Source organism: Uranotaenia lowii, chromosome 3 (genome assembly GCF_029784155.1).
Source record: "Uranotaenia lowii strain MFRU-FL chromosome 3, ASM2978415v1, whole genome shotgun sequence".
Classification (NCBI taxonomy): Eukaryota; Metazoa; Arthropoda; class Insecta; order Diptera; family Culicidae; genus Uranotaenia; species Uranotaenia lowii.
Genome location: NC_073693.1, coordinates 281,879,371 through 281,898,198, shown reverse-complemented (window position 1 = coordinate 281,898,198; position 18,828 = coordinate 281,879,371). Strand labels below are relative to the sequence as shown.

General features: G+C 37.4%; 2 protein-coding genes across 3 annotated transcripts in view; one reads left to right on the top strand and one right to left on the bottom strand.

The window, feature by feature from the left end:
• Positions 1–8,457, top strand: part of LOC129754494 (synaptotagmin-4-like) — an 88,639-nt gene extending 80,182 nt beyond the window's left edge. For both annotated transcript variants that reach the window (XM_055750603.1, XM_055750602.1), the window contains exon 3: positions 4,907–8,457. In XM_055750603.1, coding sequence (XP_055606578.1) covers positions 4,907–5,585 — 679 coding nt within the window. In that variant the 3' untranslated portion in view covers positions 5,586–8,457. The remainder of the gene's footprint in view (positions 1–4,906) is intronic.
• On the bottom strand, positions 7,252–18,685 carry LOC129754495 (tRNA-uridine aminocarboxypropyltransferase 2-like). The gene is made up of 3 exons (XM_055750604.1): positions 18,457–18,685; positions 18,218–18,381; positions 7,252–9,371 (listed from the first exon to the last, which is right to left on the bottom strand). Exons 1-3 carry the CDS (start codon positions 18,549–18,551, stop codon positions 8,836–8,838), a joined length of 795 nt encoding a protein of 264 aa, XP_055606579.1. The 5' UTR covers positions 18,552–18,685; the 3' UTR covers positions 7,252–8,835.
• Positions 18,686–18,828: the final 143 nt, after the last annotated feature.

The following is an 18,828-nucleotide window of genomic DNA, read 5'->3' as shown; positions in this document are numbered from 1 at the left end:
GCTCAACTTTTTTTATCAGGGATTTTCATCCTATTAGATAATTCATCCCATCTCCTACTGTGGCTAGTGTAACTTTTACTTTTGTACAATTTTTTTTTTGTATTTTTTTTTGACTTGGTAGGCTGTGGCTGAGTGGAAAGGACGCGTTTTTGTCTGTCATCAAAAATTGAAAATTTCAAGATTTGGAAAATAGGCACAGCTTTTTTCAGCGATTTTTGATCGTTCTTATGTACTGTTAAGCCACTTGAAATACTATTGAAAATCAAAATCATCATTTAATCATGAAATCAGTAATTCTTTTATTTAATGTTTTTTTCCTTGAAAAATTAGTTCAAAAGGGTTACTTTAACATTTTAAGAAAATATATAATTTTTAAAATAATAGTCTCATCTTGTCTTAACTTATGTAGACGATTGACTAGGAACCGTGGGAGTGCAAGAGAAGAAAATAAAAGTTTTCACTGATTTGTGGTGAGAGAAAATTAGAGATGTTTTCGGAAATTTCCGTTGCAGAAAAATAACTAAATGAAATACAAATAAATTAATAAGATAACCTTTCAAAAATATATTTATTTCAAGGATACATTGGTTTCCTTCATCATGTTTTTATTATTCCATATTAAATATGTTTTTTAATAAACTTAAATTACTATTGATTTACTATTGATGAGAACGACTTCTAAAATGTGAGGCAAAGAAAAGCATAGAATCAAAGAGTTTTCAGAAAGGCAATATTCATAGAAATACAATTTGGAAAAATTTGTGTCATTTTAAGTTACTTTCCGTCTTCAACCATTAAATTTTTCGCAAACTCTTTTGTTCAACAAGGATTATGTTTAGGAAGAAGAGCTAGTTTATCAAGGAATAAATTTGGATGGTATTGAATTGCCTTCAATATTTTACTCGATCTATTTTAATTGGACATTTATAAAATGCCTCAGAGAAATAGGAGTTTCCTTAGAAAATATCTAGGAGGTGTAGGAAACCTATGATCGCACCATTTTCCAAAATGGATCCTGATCTCTACCTTTCACCAACTTACACAACCCCTTCCTTGGATACTTGAATATGGATTCGCAGACGTATAGACGGTTTCCATAGTTTGTGATACTAGCTTATATCTGGTTCTGACTATTTAAATTTTTTTTTGGAGTGCAGTAGCGAGAGGTTGCTAGTTGAACTTAAAGAGTATCTAACTAACAATCCTTTTTTTTCTCCATTCCCTACTAGGAAGTGGCCGGCGCCGTTATTAATAATATAAAAAAGGGAGAGCATCAGTTTTGTACAATGAGAATGACTGCTAATCCCAAGCATCATTCTTTCGGACTTTGTGCAAAATTGATGGCCTCGATTAATCACGGAGTAGCAACCATTGATGTGATGTGGAACTTGTTCTGCTTAGCCACGCCAGCGATCAATGAATTCGAAATGAATAGTTTGAAAACAAATGTAAAAAATACGAAGTTCCTCTAGAATCAATTTAAAGAAAAACCTGTAAATGAAGCATTTCGAGTTCAATAATTTAAGGTGGATATGATTAGTCAACCAAGCTAAGTTAAGCTAAGCTATTTTTTTTTTGGGGAAAGGGAATGGAAATGGGTTTTGTGTAGGGAAAGATAGGTAGAATGATGTTTATATTTCTTCGAAGATGCTGCTGCTCCGGAGGAATGAGAGGACCTTTTCCTTATCTTCAGGGTCATTTGACAGGATCTGTCGAAGGTTGTCGGCTAGGTCGCAATTCAGGCGGGCTTGCTGGTGTATAGGACATTGCGTGAGGATGTGTTTGATGGTGATGGTTACGCTGCAAGCAGGGCAGATAGGAGGGTCCTCTTTACCCATAAGATAGCCATGGGTTAATCTTGTGTGTCCTATGCGTATTCGGGTTAGGGCTCTCCGCTCATAGAAGGAATTCCGGTCGTTCCATGCATAGGTGTAGTTTTTGACCTCCCTCAGCTTGTTTTCGATGATGTTGTTCCAGGTGTTTGCCCAAGAGAGGAGCAGGTGGTTTTTAAGCCAGTGGGAGGCATCTGAGGGAGGGATGGGCATATTGGGGGTCCTGGGCTGCTTTTAGGATGGCGAAAGCTTCAGAGCTGAAGACGGAGCATTTAGGTGGTAAAGCAATGGCCACACAGTCGGTAGTGCTGAATATACCACATCCAACCTGGCCATCAGTGGACTTGGAAGTTCCAAGTTGGAACCATCAGTGAAGAACTAGTGTATGCTTTGGTATTTTCGAATAACGAGCTGGGTGTAGTTGGCCAGAGCAACGGTAGAGCTCCTTCCGGCTCGTACCGCGGAGAGCAAGCTAAGATCGACTTTTGGGACAGGAGCATTGAATTTGCTAAGTCTAGATTAAGGACGGGATGATATTTCAGGGATAGGTGCTTGATACTTTTGCAGGTAGTTTTCGTTACGCTGGACCATAGGTACTTCGGGGTTTCGGTTGTAGGACAGCCAACGGATCGTTTTGATGGAAAGGTTCTTTGCGATGATGTAGTCAAAAGGGATCTGTCCACTTTCTGCCATAATAGAAACGACAGGGCTGATTTCCAAACTTGGTTTGCATGGTTGATGAATTTGAGTTTGTCATTCATCAGGACTCCAAGGATGCGGGATGCGTGGGCAATGGGGATAAGTTTGTTGCCCATGATAAGTGGGGGTAGTCTGTTCAGCTTTTTCTTCCTGCTAATAAGATGCATTAGTTTTGACTTTTCAGGAGCAAAGGTGAAACCCATGGAAGGTGCCCAGTTGTCTACCTTATCAACGGCTATTTGTAGTTGTTTTCTGGATAGTACGGAGTAGGAAGACACGGATATCAGGGTAATGTCGTCGGCGTATGCCAGAAAATTGATGTCTTCTGGAACTACATCAAAGAGCGATTGCATTCCGATGAGAAACAACGTTGGGGCCAAGACAGAAGCTTAAAGGGACACCATTTGCTATAGTGTGAGAGGATGATAGCTTACCATCGATGTAGACTCTAGCTTTGCGTTCAGTCAGGAAGCTGCGGATGAAATGACTCATTCGGCCCAGAACACCCCATTTTTTTAGTCTGAGCATAATTTGATGCCGGGAAACCCGGTCAAAGGCTTTATAGAGGTCCAGACATTGGCACTCCATGTGTTGGCCGTTTTTGATGGCGTCAGTGATGAGACTTTCAAATGTGGTGAGGTGGTCGTCGGTGGAGCATCCAGGGCGAAAGCCAAACTGCCTTGTATCGAGAAGGTTGTTGGACTAGAAGAAGGAGACAAGGCGGCGTTCCAGGCGTTCGAGAATCTTCCCAGCACAGTCCAAAAGGGTGATAGGACGGTAGCTGTTTATGAGGTGTAGGTCTTGATGCGGTTTGGGAATTGGTATGATTTCCATTGCGTTGGGATTTCGCCGACGTTCCAGATATTGTTGAGTATGTTCAGGAACAAATTTTGCCGACAAGTGGGAGGTGTTTCAGTAGAGGATAACCAATTTCGTCTTGACCGGTGGAACGTCCTTTAACCTTACAAAGGGCAATGTTAAGTTCTTGTAAGGTGAAATCGGAGTTGTATCCGAAGTTCGAGGCAGTACCAAAGTCGACAGCGGCTCCCGTCTAGGGCCTGGGTCCGCAGAGGAGACGGAGGAGAAGTGTGTGCAGAAGGATTCAGCAAGCAACGCAGGGTCGTTAGAGTATTGTTGGCCCAACAACAGATGGAAACGGCTGGTGCGATTGAAGCCATTCAAGCGTTTGATTTTATCCCAAACTTTGGCGGATGGAGTTTCAGGATTAATTTCTTCCACAAAGTCCCTCCAACTTTTTCTTTTAGCAGTTCTAACAGCAGCTTTAGCGACAGATCGTGCAGTTTTGTACTCTCCAAGAGCGAGAAGCTTTTGAGGGTGGTCATTAGGGAGGCGACGTGGTGCTCGGAGTTTTTTACGGCGAAGCTTGATGGAGTCTCGAACTTCTGGGCCCCACCATGGAACAGCTTTTTTCCCTGGTATTCCAGTGGTTCGCGGTACGTACAAAGAGGCTGTGTTGAAGAGTAGTCTAGTGAAGGAATCATATGTGTGGCTTAAGTTACTTTTCAAAGCTAGCTCGATGTCGGATTGGTATCCAGTAGCAGTACAGTGTGAGGCCCAAAATTTCATTTTCAGGACCGCTGCTGGACCTGACGCCTACGAGACGCCTGATAAATAAGATCCAGTATCGGTGTTATCAGAAACATGAATATGTTGCTGAAGCAGGTAAATATTAAATTAAATAATATAAAGTTTACCTAAAATTCATGTGTCACCAATTTTTTATTTTGGTTTCCAGGTGAAATATGCTTCAAATTGGAAACAACATCGGAGAATGCCGAAAAACTTGCCCAGGCTGGAGAAAAAGTTCATTGCGTGGAAATAAAAACAGTGCCGATCAGCCGTCAAAAACAATGGACATTTAGATCCTTCAACTGACTTTATAGTTTAGTGTATAGCGAAAATTGAATAAATATTTTCATTTTTTATTTAAAAAAGTTTTAATCATTGCTGAAAAATTTCCAAATTCTTTAAAAATGGTGGATGGAAGCCGATTCGAGCCCACAGGAACACTTCAAAATTCCCTGCAAATTACAGGAGAAACCTGTTTAGCACCTTCAGGTGAATTTGACAGTTGTTTTCCTAAGCGTTTTTGTTGTCCTGAAGTCGTCCTGTAATTTCAGCTGTTAAAAATACAGGACGAAATCGTTACAATCACAGGAGAAAAACTTAAGTGTGTAAGTGTCATGCTCAGTGTGATCAGTGGATGATCTATGCTGTCTACCTTCTATTGATTTGTTTATCTTCTACTTTTTCGTCTACATACTCTACAGTCAAGAATAAGCTTCGTGCTTATTCTTGTTGAAATTGTTTGCTTGGGAATCTAACACTCCCTCCTTTTTACCATTTCTTTTCAGAGTCGTTCGCAACACCCGCAATCCGGTCTACGACGAGGATTTCACCTTCTACGGTCTGACCCTGAGCGAGCTGGCCGGCATGTCCCTGCACTTCGTAGTGCTAAGCTTCGACCGTTACAGCCGGGATGACGTGATTGGTGAAGTGGTTTGCCCCTTGAGTGGAATCGACTTGCAGCAGATCGAAATTCAACAGGTTGCCCTGAGCCGAGAAATTCAACCGCGTAGCTTAAAGATTCGGGCCCAGGGACGTGGAGAGCTGTTGATCTCACTTTGCTGGCAGCCGGCCGCAGCTCGGCTCACGGTGGTTCTACTGAAGGCTCGGAACCTTCCACGAATGGACGTCACTGGGTTGGCTGATCCTTATGTCAAGATCTATCTGCTGTACAATGGGCAGCGTATTGCCAAGAAGAAGACTCACGTTAAGAAGCGTACCCTGAGTCCGGTGTTTAATGAAAGCTTCGCTTTCGACATTCCATCTACGGAAGGAGCTGGAGCCACGTTGGAGGGCGTTTCGCTGGAGCTGATGCTACTGGACTGGGATAGGGTTACCAAGAACGAAGTAATTGGGCGGCTGGAGCTGGGAGGACCTCGGAGTACTGGATCGGCACTGAACCACTGGAAGGAGGTTTGCAATTCGCCCCGGCGACAGATCGCCGACTGGCACAAGCTAAGGGAGTAAGGTGACGGCCTTAGGGAACGCCACCTTGAAGGCTTGAAGTTTAAGGTTATGGTTTGATTCCGGATCTATGCAGCGGCCTTTGAAAGCCACGCGTCAATCCGTTTTGATCTCGAATGTTTTAAAGGTTTATTTTTTACAATAAACAATCAGATTTCGTTTTGTTTTTGGTTATATTTTGAAATCATTTTGTTGAAAAGTTAAATCTACATATTAAAATGTGCTACAAATAAGTTGTTAAGACATTTACAAGATCTACGTATAAACCCTACAAATAATTTTAAAATCAATGATAATTGTAGTTAAGTTGAGGCAAACTAATCGCTTCGATTGACAGCTAATCTATTGGGATAAAAGTAAGCAAAAATGTGCATATGAATATATAATGATACGGCTGAAATTATTATAATACAACATAAACATGAACATAATTCAAAAAGCATCCCGAGAAAAAAAACAAGATAGAACAACTTCATTCATAAGTTTTATATACTGACCATCAAAATCGGTTTTAGAACTGATGCTGAACTAGGCAAATCACATCAAAACCAAACAGAGCGCAAGCCCATAGAATGCAATTTTAGATGCATATACCTATTGAAGAAAAAAAAAATTACTTACAATAAAACAAATTCCTAAAAATCTAAGGAACCTTATGAAAAGCAAAAATTTAAAATGCTTCAACGAAAGATCCAAGCAATCGTAGCAAACATTGATAAACATAAAATGTGAAACAAACGCCATCTCTAGCTAGTTGCTATTAGCAACAACAACAGCAGCATCATCTAGTAGTTGAAGCGGCTACTAATACTCTCTTATACAAAACACAATTCGCCGATGCACTTTCCAGTAGAACTCACACACACAGAGAAAAAAAATATATATATATATAAAAAACAACACTAACATGACTTCTGTATACTCTTTTATGCACATGTCGTTTCATTATTGCTAAGATAATGAGTAAAAAAAATGAATGAATTCATGAAGTTTCACTCAACTGAAAAAAGCAAGCCTAAATTTCCTTTTGATTCTAAGAAACATTGAAAGGTGCGAAACAAACAACCAAACAAAATATAAAAAATATATTTAAAAAAATTGCTTGAAAATGAACATTGAAAAACGAACCACCAAAGGTGATGATTTTCTCACAGAACTTGAATGTATATTAACACACTGAGAAAAAAACTTATAGAACAATTGGAAAACTTCTTACCAGCATCTTAAAGCAAACTTATATTTCGAAGACAAACAAATGCTTACACAAATACCATCAAGAATTGCTTATGATTTTGGGCTGAAATTGAGCAAAAAATGAGTGTAAATTGATGCTAATGTTACTGAAAAAGATAATCAACTATCAAAGAAGTCAAGTTAAAAAGAACAGATAAAAAGGAATACTCTCGAGATTATGTTAATCTGAAAAAATTACAAAGAGAGAAAAATGAAAATCATAGAAGGAATATCGTAATTTTTACTAGTGGATTTGTTTCGGTGCAGTTATAAGAAAACCCACTGACACTGCATTTTTACTTTTCAACATAAAAGTTTTTCACTTATATCAGATTTTGTTTTGATTTTTAGTATTTGCATTTTAAATCTGAATTCAGAATAGAGCTCTAGATTTTAGTTTAGACTTAGTTTAGAGTTTTATCTTATTGATTTGATCCCAAAGTTAGGTTGTGGCCCATCGAATTTTATCTGAAATTATTAGTCATTTTCATAATTCTTTCTTTGCAACTTTCCAAGCGAAAGTATCAAAAAGTTGAAACGAAAATACCAATCCCAATGAGAAGATAAAAATGAAAACCGAAGATAGGGGAAACAGAAACAATAGTAAACGTCCATTGTCCAAATGGAAAAGAAAACCCATAAGTGTCGATGACATCAATTTGAAAAGACGTAACTGTAGTTAAAACTTTTTTTTTGGAAACGCTTTTTATGTAAGGGATAAGCATTGGCAAGGAAGAAATATTATTGGATCGAATAAATATTGCATAAAAGTTGAAATTTTGATTTATATATTCAGTCCATATGATGGATTTTGACATGAAAAAAGATACAAAAATTAATAAAAAAAAATTGCTTACAATTAGAACGACGAGTGACAAACTGATGTAAATTGATAGAAAGTAAACGTAGAAAAGCAACTGCTTAAAAAATGAAATGTAACCAGTATCCTAGAAACTCGTAAAGGAAAAAAACGAACACCTCTGAATGTATTTTCCCTAAAAAGAGAAAGATTAACACAGTAGAAAAAAAAAGAGAAAAACTTTTTAAGCACCCAAAAATCCCATTCTTCAAAATCAATAGACAGTCACGCATTCATTTAACCATAGCCAAATGCTGGATTTAAAAAAAAACTAGAGAAAACATTCATCATGTAGTGAGTAACCATCAGCCCCATATAAACAAAAGCGTTAAAGTGTAAGAAAGCATAAACAAAACCAAATATGTACTTAAGAATAGAGTTTGTTAGCGCTCACGCGGTGAAAATCTAACACAGTAAAAACAACCAAAACAAACACGCATACACTCACACACATTCTGGCAACTTAAAAGTCACCCTTATAACCTGAGCTGAGCTAAACCAAGAGAAAAAGTAATCCTGTTGCACTTGTTAACTGATATTGTTCTTTTTGTGCCGTTCTGAAAAAAAAAAATCAAATATTGATGGTCTGCGAAAATATGAAAACCAAAACAAAAAAGTATAAAACTCGCACTGTTATTTGCTAATTGGAGATGTAGAACAAAATTTGCTATCGGAAAAGTTTCAATGCCAAGAGAGAGAAAAAAACTACCCAAAATGCACCAGCCTCGTTATGTTGCGGATTTTGTTCTCTATACTTTAATTCTCGCAAAAAGAAATGAAAAATCAAGAAAAAAAATCACGTATTCTGAGAGCCTTTAAGGGTTTTATTTACAGCAGTTTCTCATACACAAATAGTAAGATCAACAAGAAAAAAAAATGCGCGTAGTGTAAATGTATATATCATATTATGGAAGAAAACAACAAAAAGGACACTATTCTCTCTATATTTTATGTTATATGACTATAACTCATATATATGAAGAGATAATTACTAAAAATAAAGAAAATTGATAAAAATAAAAATTGTTATCTCATTATTTTTAGAGAAACTTCTTGGTCAAACTGAAACTTCTGGCACACAGCTAATCAGAAGCTGATTATAATTAATCCACTTAGGAGGTATTCCAGTCGTCGTTCTCTTTCTTTCCAGGAAAGCCAAGATCACGTAAGCTGCTCCATCTCGTTACCAGCCTCCTTGGTAGGATCCTTCAAATTATCGGCATTCCTCAACAGTTTGTTCAACCTTTTCCCGATCAGTTTCGGATATTGATTGTGCTTAATGAGGAATTCCTTCGATTGATGCGTAACAGCTCCCTTATCAAGCTGAAATTGGCACAGCGCGTGGAGTGGCCTCAACAGCTGATTCCGGAAGCTGTCGTCCCCCTCAAGAACACTTAACGCCTCGATAGCCGTTTCCAGAGTGCTCAGACACCCATCCGTCGGTTGAGTTCGGATGATGTAGTTACTGTTGCCGCAGCTGACCAGCTTGACCTGACGCATCGAATGTAGAACCGGAGAGCTAGCATAAATGGCCTTTGCTTGCGGCCAGGTCCCGTCGATGAGGATCAGGTTGAAGGGGCCATCCCTGAGGTCGACCTGTTCAATCGGGATTGAGCTGGCACTAGGGTACATGAGCAGCGATTTTTTGTCCGCCAAGATTGATTCCAGTTCCGAGTCGAATTTGGGGAATTTTTTGCCTGTAAAAAACCGATTATTTGTAGACACGGAATTACCGTTCCTATACTAAAATTTTTATCCTAAGTTAAAAATGAAAATTTTTGTACTTTTCAGTTTTTTGTCGTTTAAGATAGAAAAGCAAGGATGGTTAAAAATAAAAAGAAACAAACAAGTCTTTAAAACTCTAAACTCTAAGTCTCTAAAACTTTTTATTTTCTTTTGATTAGGTTTCTACCACTTAAACCTTGATCAACTGTACTTTCTTTTTCAATCGGAGAAGTGCAACTAAAAGCATCGTTAATAAACTTACAGCCCTTTCAGGCCTTTCATTTGACTGGTTTTTAGAGCATTGTGTGCGAAAAATGGACACTGCATTTAAGAATGCCTCAAGGTAGACATATGGGACCCGTTCTTTTTATGTTGCTAGTAAACGGATTTCTCACGGATTCTTTTATTCTGATCTGTGCCAACGACGTTGAGTTATTATTTTCCGTTAAATTTATTTAAGATGGAAAGAAACGATTTTAAAGATCAGTTAACCACCGTCCAATTGATTTCGTAAATTTGAATTCGGCATAGGAATTCCGTGTAGGGTATATTCTTGGAGAAAGAATATCCGCATTGAAACATGAAAAGATGGATAGAAAATTAAGAACATTTTTTTATAGATATTGACAAGAGCGGAAGAGCATTTTGCGAGGAAAACTAATTAACGTGTACACCATACTTTACCCAGCAATATCTCATTATTTAGGAGAAGTAGAACCAGGATGGAGGTGTCACTATCTTAAGCTATACAGTGAGATATGGTTGGTCCGAAGCTTACATGGGGTCGAGCTAAACCAGATTTTGTTCAAACCAATATTAATTCATCAAACCGTAGCACTGATCTTTGGAATTAGGAATAGAAAATCAAAGTAACCGGTTAATCTTTAGCTTCACTAGAAACAAATAAAATCTAGTCAGAAATCAAATTACATTTTTGCAACAGTTTTACACCCGATTTGCGAAAAGTTCCTGTTTCCCTTAAACAATTTTGGGTTTAAACACTCTGCGATAGCCTACAATGTTGTTATTTTGTCTAATCGGGTATCGTTGGACTGACGGAATACCAATAAAATTCATAAAACTTGTTTTACCTTCGATTGGGATTGGGCCTGCTAAAAAGAATAAAGCTTGCTCTTTACTCTCACATAGATTTCCATAAGAATGACAGCTAATCGGAGTGAAATTAGAGTGCAGGCTATTGCTTTCTCTGTTAGACACATGAAAAATCGTATACCGCATTCAGAAAAATACTATTATGTATGCCATAAGATTCTCTTATGAAGTGGCGCCATAAGAAAAATTAATGAAATTCATAAGATTGTCTAATGACGCGAATGAATTCTGAAGATGAACGCCTACTTCAATGAGAGGTTGTTGCTTTTCATAAGAGATTCTTATGGAAACAGTAAATCACTTTCTAATAAGAAAAATTCTCGATATTTCATGCTGAAAACATTCACTTTATTGTTTGCCAAATTCGTTTAAAATTAAATCCTTCATTGTCACCATCAGCAGCGCATCAACAGACGGCTCCATCAAAGTTTTTTTTTTTGCCGCATCTTAATCTTCGACCTTTCGTTTTTTGCCGATCAGCTTGCTGAAAAGTAAACAAATAATGTATTTTAGTTTACTAATAGCATTCAACGTTCACACCAAAAACATCAAATCGAACTTACCATTCCGGAGATAACAATAACATTTAACATTGAAGGAAAACTATAATAACTATGAACTGGCGATTGCTTCGTTCTGTTAGATGATGAAAAAAAAAACTGATGCTATGAATGAATGTGTTCATCATTTTTTCACAATGCCGATTCTTCTATTGTTCATAAGAACATCGTATGAAAATTGAAAGAATTTCATAAGACTCTTACTCAGGCAAATTCTTATTATAATTTTCATAAGATGCATCTTATGAACCGCTTTTTAGAGTTTAAAATAATGTTTCATAAGAGTCTTATGAAATTCTTTCAATTTTCATACGATGTACTTATGAAAAATAGAAGAAACGACATTGTGAAAAAATAATGAACACATTCATTCATTGCATCAGTTTTTTTCATCATCTATAACAGTACGAATCAATCGCCAGTTCATAGTTATTAAAGTTTTCCTTCAATGTTAAATGTTATTGTAATCTCCGGAATGGTAAGTTCGATTTGATGATCCTGGTGTGAACGTTTAATATATAAGTAAACTAAAACACATTATTTGTTTACTTTTCAGCAAGCTGATCGGCAAAAAACGCAAGGTCGAAATTAAGATGCGGCAAAAAAAAAAACTTTGATGGAGCCGTCTGTTGATGCGCTGCTGATGTCGACCATGAATGATTTAGTTTTAAACAAGTTTGGAAAACAATAAAGTGAATGTTTTCAGCATGAAATATCTAGAATTATTCTTATAAGAAGGTGATTTACTGTTTCCATAAGAATCTCTTATGAAAAGCAACAACCTCTCATTGCAGTAGGCGTTCATCTTCAGAATTCATTCGCGTCATAAGACAATCTTATGAATTTCATTAATTTTTCTTATGGCGCCACTTCATAAGAGAATCTTATGGCATACATAATAATATTTTTCTGAGTATATGAAAAATTAGTTTGGACGCAAAAAAGTGGTTCATAAGATGTATCTTATGAAATTTATAATAAGATTTCCTCTGAGTGCGGGATTGCGAGCGTGCCCATCGCCAATTATAACCCAGCTTAGAGCAAGTTCACTGGTGTCGGGCACATTTGACACATTTTAAAAATTTTACCATACAAAAATGTTTTCAAGATCTTTGGGCGTTGTATTTTTTACAGCCCTCAGGGTGGCCACAACATTTTCATTTTAAAATTCCCGGGTTCTTCCCGGTTTTCCCGGTCAAAAATTCGTTTTCCAGACTTTTATTGACCATTTTCGTCGGAATATAGCAAAAATTTGAACATATTACATTGATTTGGTTGTTTCACAACACTCAAATCATTGAACACTTAGACGAACTCTATTCTATTTTAAGGTTTTCATGACATTTTCTTAAAATGATAAAAAAAACATCCCTTCAAAAAATCGTTATGGGTTATGACTTGTTTACAAAAAATTTAAACATGGTGTTAGAACTTTTCAATCAATCATTCGTTATGTGACATTCTATTATTTTTTCATAAGTTAAAAATACCAAGTGTGTTACTAAAGCTCACAAAATGAGCGTTTCTGAGAATATTCGAAACTGTTCAACCATGTAACTCTCTCGTCACAGTATGTAAATTCAGTTAAAATGTTGTTTCCGGAGGTTTTACATTCAGTAATAAATGCATCTTCAAGTGGAATATAAAATTTTACTAAAAATTTATCTCAGTGATTCGCAAAGGATTGTTTATAATTTCCCCATGTTTTTAAAATACGAGGTTATTATGAACACTTGTTTTAAGGCATTATTTGATTATCTAAACTTATTTTTAATGTTTTAATATGTACCAATAATCGTCAAAATCCTAAAAATAAACCGTTATACATAACTTTTTCAGTTTCTAAAAATCTGTAAATATGATATTGTAGGACATGATGTTCTGTTCCTTTGTGAATATAAAAATTGCCCAGGACTAATTAAAGGTAGATTTTGAAAAACCATTAATCCTAATCGCAGTGTTTAGATTTATCTAGAAATTTTGCAAACACTAAAAATTGTCACGTAACAAGAATCTTAACAGGGTTCAATGTTACCCCAAATTCATCTGGGTAATTATAAACAGATAAGACCAAAAAAGAATAATCCTTGTTCATAATAACCTCAGTTGACCCTACTGTTTTCCGAAAAAAATGTCTTCTTTTTTCAGCCAAGTTTAAAAAAGATTTTCTTTAGTATTAAGTAAAGATTTTTTATATTGAAAAGGCCAATAATTGAAAAAAAAAACAAATTAAATTTTTGAATCGTTGTTATAATTGTTTTTTGTACAATTGAGTTAGCACAGTTAACTTTCAGACACTGAAAACTGTATCGAAAAGCGATAATTATCGATACCTGCTGTTTTTGCCTGCAGTCTACGATCTACTTGATCAGAAATTTGTAGTTTTGTATGTTCGTTAACATGTCCACAAAGGAATTTCCCGAATTTGCATAATTTGTGTATGTCACTCGTGAAAAGATTTGACATTTTCAGCACTAGACGTAATTATCCAACTCGTAAAACCCCGTTGGATAAATTTACAACTAAAGAAATCAATTTTTGCAACTTGTTGTAATATATCTAGTACATTTAAATTGTTGCAGCTTCCTGGGCATAAAAAAAACGAGTTGAAACCGTCTCTTAATGCAACTGCTTCCAACACAATCGTGGGCTTGCCAGCCTTTCTTTGGTACTGCCCTTTGAGAGCTACCGGGCAGTTTTTCCACGACCAGTGGACGCAATCGATTGAGTCCAACATGCCAGAGAAGCCGATTACGATCTTGTCCGTAGATATTCGGGGAATAGATTAGATATCAATAATAGCCACACAAAACTTTTTCAGCTTTATCAAGGTCACCGATTCTCCGATCCGTATGTTTTCGTCGACGGAATTCGCAGACTCCATGGGTGGCAAAACTCCGCAGATCGGCTTGTCCAGTGAAAGAGAGTGCAATTTTTTTCGTCTGCTCCCCCAATCGGTGCGGGGAGAGATAAATCGCACTGAAATGAAGAGTGAGATTGTCAACACATAAGAGTGAGCGAGAGCATTCATATCCGCTGGTGAAGAGAATTCCGTTCTCCGGAAAAATCTGTTGCGCAATGTGCTGAGGAGAATTCGAGAGCTAACTCAGTTTATTCTTGGTACGTTCACGAGAAAAGATGTTACTTTCCGAATCAAAGCTCCCAGCGGTGTCCTGATTTTCTAGAAGCCGTCCTGATCTTAATTGCAATTGATTTTGCAATAAAAAACAGTTTAACCTCTTAAATTAATCTTCGGTTCAGATGATAATTGAACGGTGTTTTTCGGTATAAACTAAAAGCCACCTAACTTCATATCTCTTCTGCTGCATAAATTAAGGCGTATACTGCACCGCTATTTCGCCTTAATTTATGCAATCTAAGAAGAGCTACATTTCTTTTCCACCAATCTACTGGGGTCCTGGAAAATCCTGGTTTTTGTTCTTCGCGCTGTCCTAATTTTTTTATGAAACCACCTGTCACCTCTTCTTAGAACGCTACCTTTTGCAAAAAAAAATTCAAAACAGCTAATAGCAGTAGGCATGGTAGCGGAGTAGAAATTGTTTATATTTTTTCTACGTTGTGTGGTGGGAGTCTAAATATTTTTTTCCTTTTTACTCTGAGGTGTATGACTGAAACACAGGGCGCTCTTTGTTTAGAATTCTCTTTCTCCCACTCGGATGCAAATGCTCTCACACTTGCCATCCGAGTCACTTACAGCTCGTGTAAACTCGGGTAACGAGTGGAGCACGATCAGCGAAAGAGGATTACACTCGGAAGCCGAACTGAAAACAGTGTTGGTTTCTCCCGGCTCTTTGTTGTTTGAGAAGAGCCGACCAACCCTGGCAGACTCCGTATGCCAACATCCTCATCGCAGCTGTTATTTTTAGAAGCGGGCTTAAACCGACTTTTCCGGCTACGTCACATCTTAAAGTGAAATAAACCTCCTGCCGTTCGAGATCACTGCAAATTTTGATGAAAATCCATCTTGGGATCCTAAACTGCCGCAAAAAAGTCGCATCGTTGTACATCGGATTAATTTCGCCAAATCTGGCTTTTAGAGCTTAGAAAGAGCAGAAAAGCTCTAAAGCTGTTTTTGGAAGCATCTTAACAAGAAGAAGAAGTTATTCTTAAAATAAGTAAGCTTGATTCATCAAAGAGTCCAGGACCAGATGGAATTCCAGCGCAATTTGTCAAGTCGAATCATACAATTTTGGCTCCTTAATTAGGAACATCATCAACGACTGTATCCAGAACGGTGAATTCCCAGAATTCCTCAAAACAGCACGAGTTCTACCGATTTACGAAGCAGGAAAAAGGACAGACTGTAGCAACTATCGACCCATCTCGATATTATCGGTGTTTAGTAAGCTTCTAGAACAGCTGTTAGCAGATCGCGTCTTGCAATTCCTTAAACAGCATAAGTTATTATATCGCTACCAGTACGATTTTCGCGAAGGATCAAGCACTCTAACAGCAGCAACCGAGCTAGAAGATGCCATTCATAGTGCCCTGGATAATCGGAAGTTCATGGGGGTGTTATTTTTGGACTTGAAGAAGGCTTTTGACACAATCGACCACGTAATTTTACTTCGGAAACTAGATACACTTGGAATCAGGGGAAATGCGAACTCCCTTTTCGCTAGTTATCTAGCCGGAAGGAAGCAATACGTCCAAATAAACCAGTCATCTAGTGACCTAGGGAACCTACCGGTTGGAGTCCCCCAGGGTAGCAATCTAGGGCCTCTCTTGTTTATCCTGTATGTAAACGACCTGCACAAATTACACTTACATGGTAAACCTAGACTGTTTGCGGATGATACGTCGCTGTCGTACGAACACTCCGATGTCGGGACGATTATATCGCAGATGTCAATGGATCTTGAACAACTTAAAGGCTACTTCGATACAAACCTTCTCTCGCTCAACCTGGATAAAACCACATACGTCATTTTTAAATCGACCAACCGTTTGCCTACACAACACGATCAGCCCCAAGTTAACACTACTGTAATACAGCAAGTCAAAACATTTAAATACCTGGGCCTTAAGTTCGACAAACATATGAGATGGGACGCGCATATAGACTGCCTAAGAAAAGATCTAAGTGCCATACACAGCATCCTTTGGAAGATATCAAGTTTTATACCCACAATGCAATTAACATGTTTGTATCATGCATTCGTGCAAGCAAAGTTGCAATACATGATCTGAATCTGGGGAGCTGCGAGAAAAAAGGACATAAAAGCACTCCAAACCATGCAGAATCGATGTCTAAAAGCGGTGTATAAACGACCAAGACTTTTCTCCACTCTCGAATTATTCCAAGAAGCCTCTCAATCCATTTTACCAATCGCCGCATTAAAGGAGCTGCAAGGTGTCATACAAATTCACAACAAGCTGCACAATCCACTGTTCCACTACAATCAACAGATCCAGCAGCTGAATCACAGATTTCCCACTAGATCGAGAGTAAATCTAACGCATAGAAGAGCAAATACCGAGAAGATGAAGAGATCCCCGGAGTATTTCATTTCAGCAAAATGAAATACAATAACCTTCCACCATATTTAAAGCTAGTAACAAACAAGGCCAGCTTTAACACTAAACGTACCGGAGGCGGTCAAATGACGGTTTTTGAACTTTAAATGATGATTACGCCTAATATATTATTTTTTTCGCAAATGTAACGACGGGACTTTTTTTATTTTTAAAATGCAAGTATTTTTGCGTTTTTAGAAAAATTTTAAGTGTTGTGGTTTTCGAATGACGCATGTGGTGTACCTATTCATACCGCGAGCGGTCAAATGACGGCTCACACTGTTTTCGTTTAAACTCTCTTGTTTCTCAACCGATTTCTACAAAATTTATAGTTTTGAAAAGCCTATAATGTGACACTAATATGCTTCTCAGATAATTTTTAGCTATAATCTATTGTTTTAAAGTTATTTAAAGTCCAAAAAAATTTTTATGAAAAAACATGCTTCAGGAAAAAGGCTGTAAATCAGCTATTAAGTGCTCGAAAAAAATTTCACTAAGTGCCTGAGAAAGCTGGAGTTAGAAGCTATATATTGTATGCAAGGAATTTTTTAAATTTTTTTTTAAGATCATGGCCATGCTTCAACCATCGCAATCCGATTTTGGCTTAAAATAACGCACAACTGCAATCTCCAAGGGGTATCATGATGTACTTTTAATGATGGATAAAAAAATGGTGTTCTTCTAACAAAGCTTTCGATAGAGTTTCTCACGTTTAACTTATGAAAAAAATGTCTACAAGTCCTAGGTTACCATGAAATCTAGCATATTGTTCGGTCGTGTGAGGAGCACCTTTTCGCCAGAGCGAACTTAATAAAAACCACCCGACGTCCCAGTGAGGGATGCGTTAGCTGTGATGGACTTGGACTTGGAAATATACTTTCCTAAAAGCTATTGACGTTGGGATGAATAAACAAACCCATTGGGCTTTAAATCCCGGAAAAAAACTAAAAGCTATTGATCTTCGTCTTAAATTCATTTTATTTTCGTATTTACCTGTCTAGTTTATCTATTTTCTTTAAAAAGTGATGATCCATTAAAAAATAAAAATCATATTCAAGCAATTGCTCAAAAACTTTCTGTGTCATCAATGCCTTTTTTAGTTTTTTACCTGTCATTTCCAAAGAATACTACCGGTTCTTAAAAACAGCTAAATCCCAAAAAGTCGATTTTAGCAAAAAAAAAATCGTATTAACCTCTCAGATCTCGACGTTTTAGACAATTCTAAGTCATAAGAAACCAACATTAAAATTAATTTCTTTGGTTATTTTTAAGGATAATATAGGTAATTCGTAGCTTTGAGCCTTTTTAGGCACCCCTAAAGCTAGTCCAAGTGACTTGAAATTTTGCAACAGTCAGTTTTTTAATTGATAATGAAATTTTTCCTATACACCATTGCCACCCAAATGTAAAAAAAACAATGACAAAGAAATACACTGTCGTAGTCCTACGTTAACCTTGCTTGTGGCAGTGTCTTATACACAAACTCTTCAACTTCTTAATAAAACTTGCTCATGTGAACTATTGCTTCTTAATAGAGAAACTTGCTCTACTTACTGTACCTTTTTTCAATCAAGGTACAAAGTTAACTAATTTTGAGAAACGCTCACCTTTATAAATCAAACATTTTCCCGGAGCGAGACCAACCGAAAGCATTGGCGCAGTCCGGAGCGATCGTTTCTCCTCAGCTGGATGCTGCAGCAATATGATTCGGCTTTTGGGAACCAGTGGTTCCGCCGGAAGTGCCGAACACCAACACACCGGAACTGGACGCCTAAAATGGCAAGCAAAGTTTTAATAAGACTAAACGTATGAAAATGGAAACGATTTAAATTGGAACAGCACGTACTCGCATTTCTCACAGAGGTCTCGCATTTTAGGGGGATCAGCTGGAATGTTGGCCAAATCACTCCACGCTTGATCCTCGTGCTGGGTGTCCGACATTTTAATATGCACACAGGTTCTTTAACAGCTACTAGGAGGGCACTTGTTACATATATTTCAGTAGATGATTAGTCTTAAATTTAAAGTTAAATTAACAAGCAAATCCAAAAACCGGTGCGAAAATCAGCTTCGGTTGTTTACCTTTTCGAGAGAAAAAAAATCAAAACAAAAACAACGTGCGTTTGACATTGGAGACAGCGTGGGTACAAAAAGGCGGAAGAACTGGTGGGCACACATGGATTTTAAAATGGTTGGTGTCTTGGATAATTTCTACACG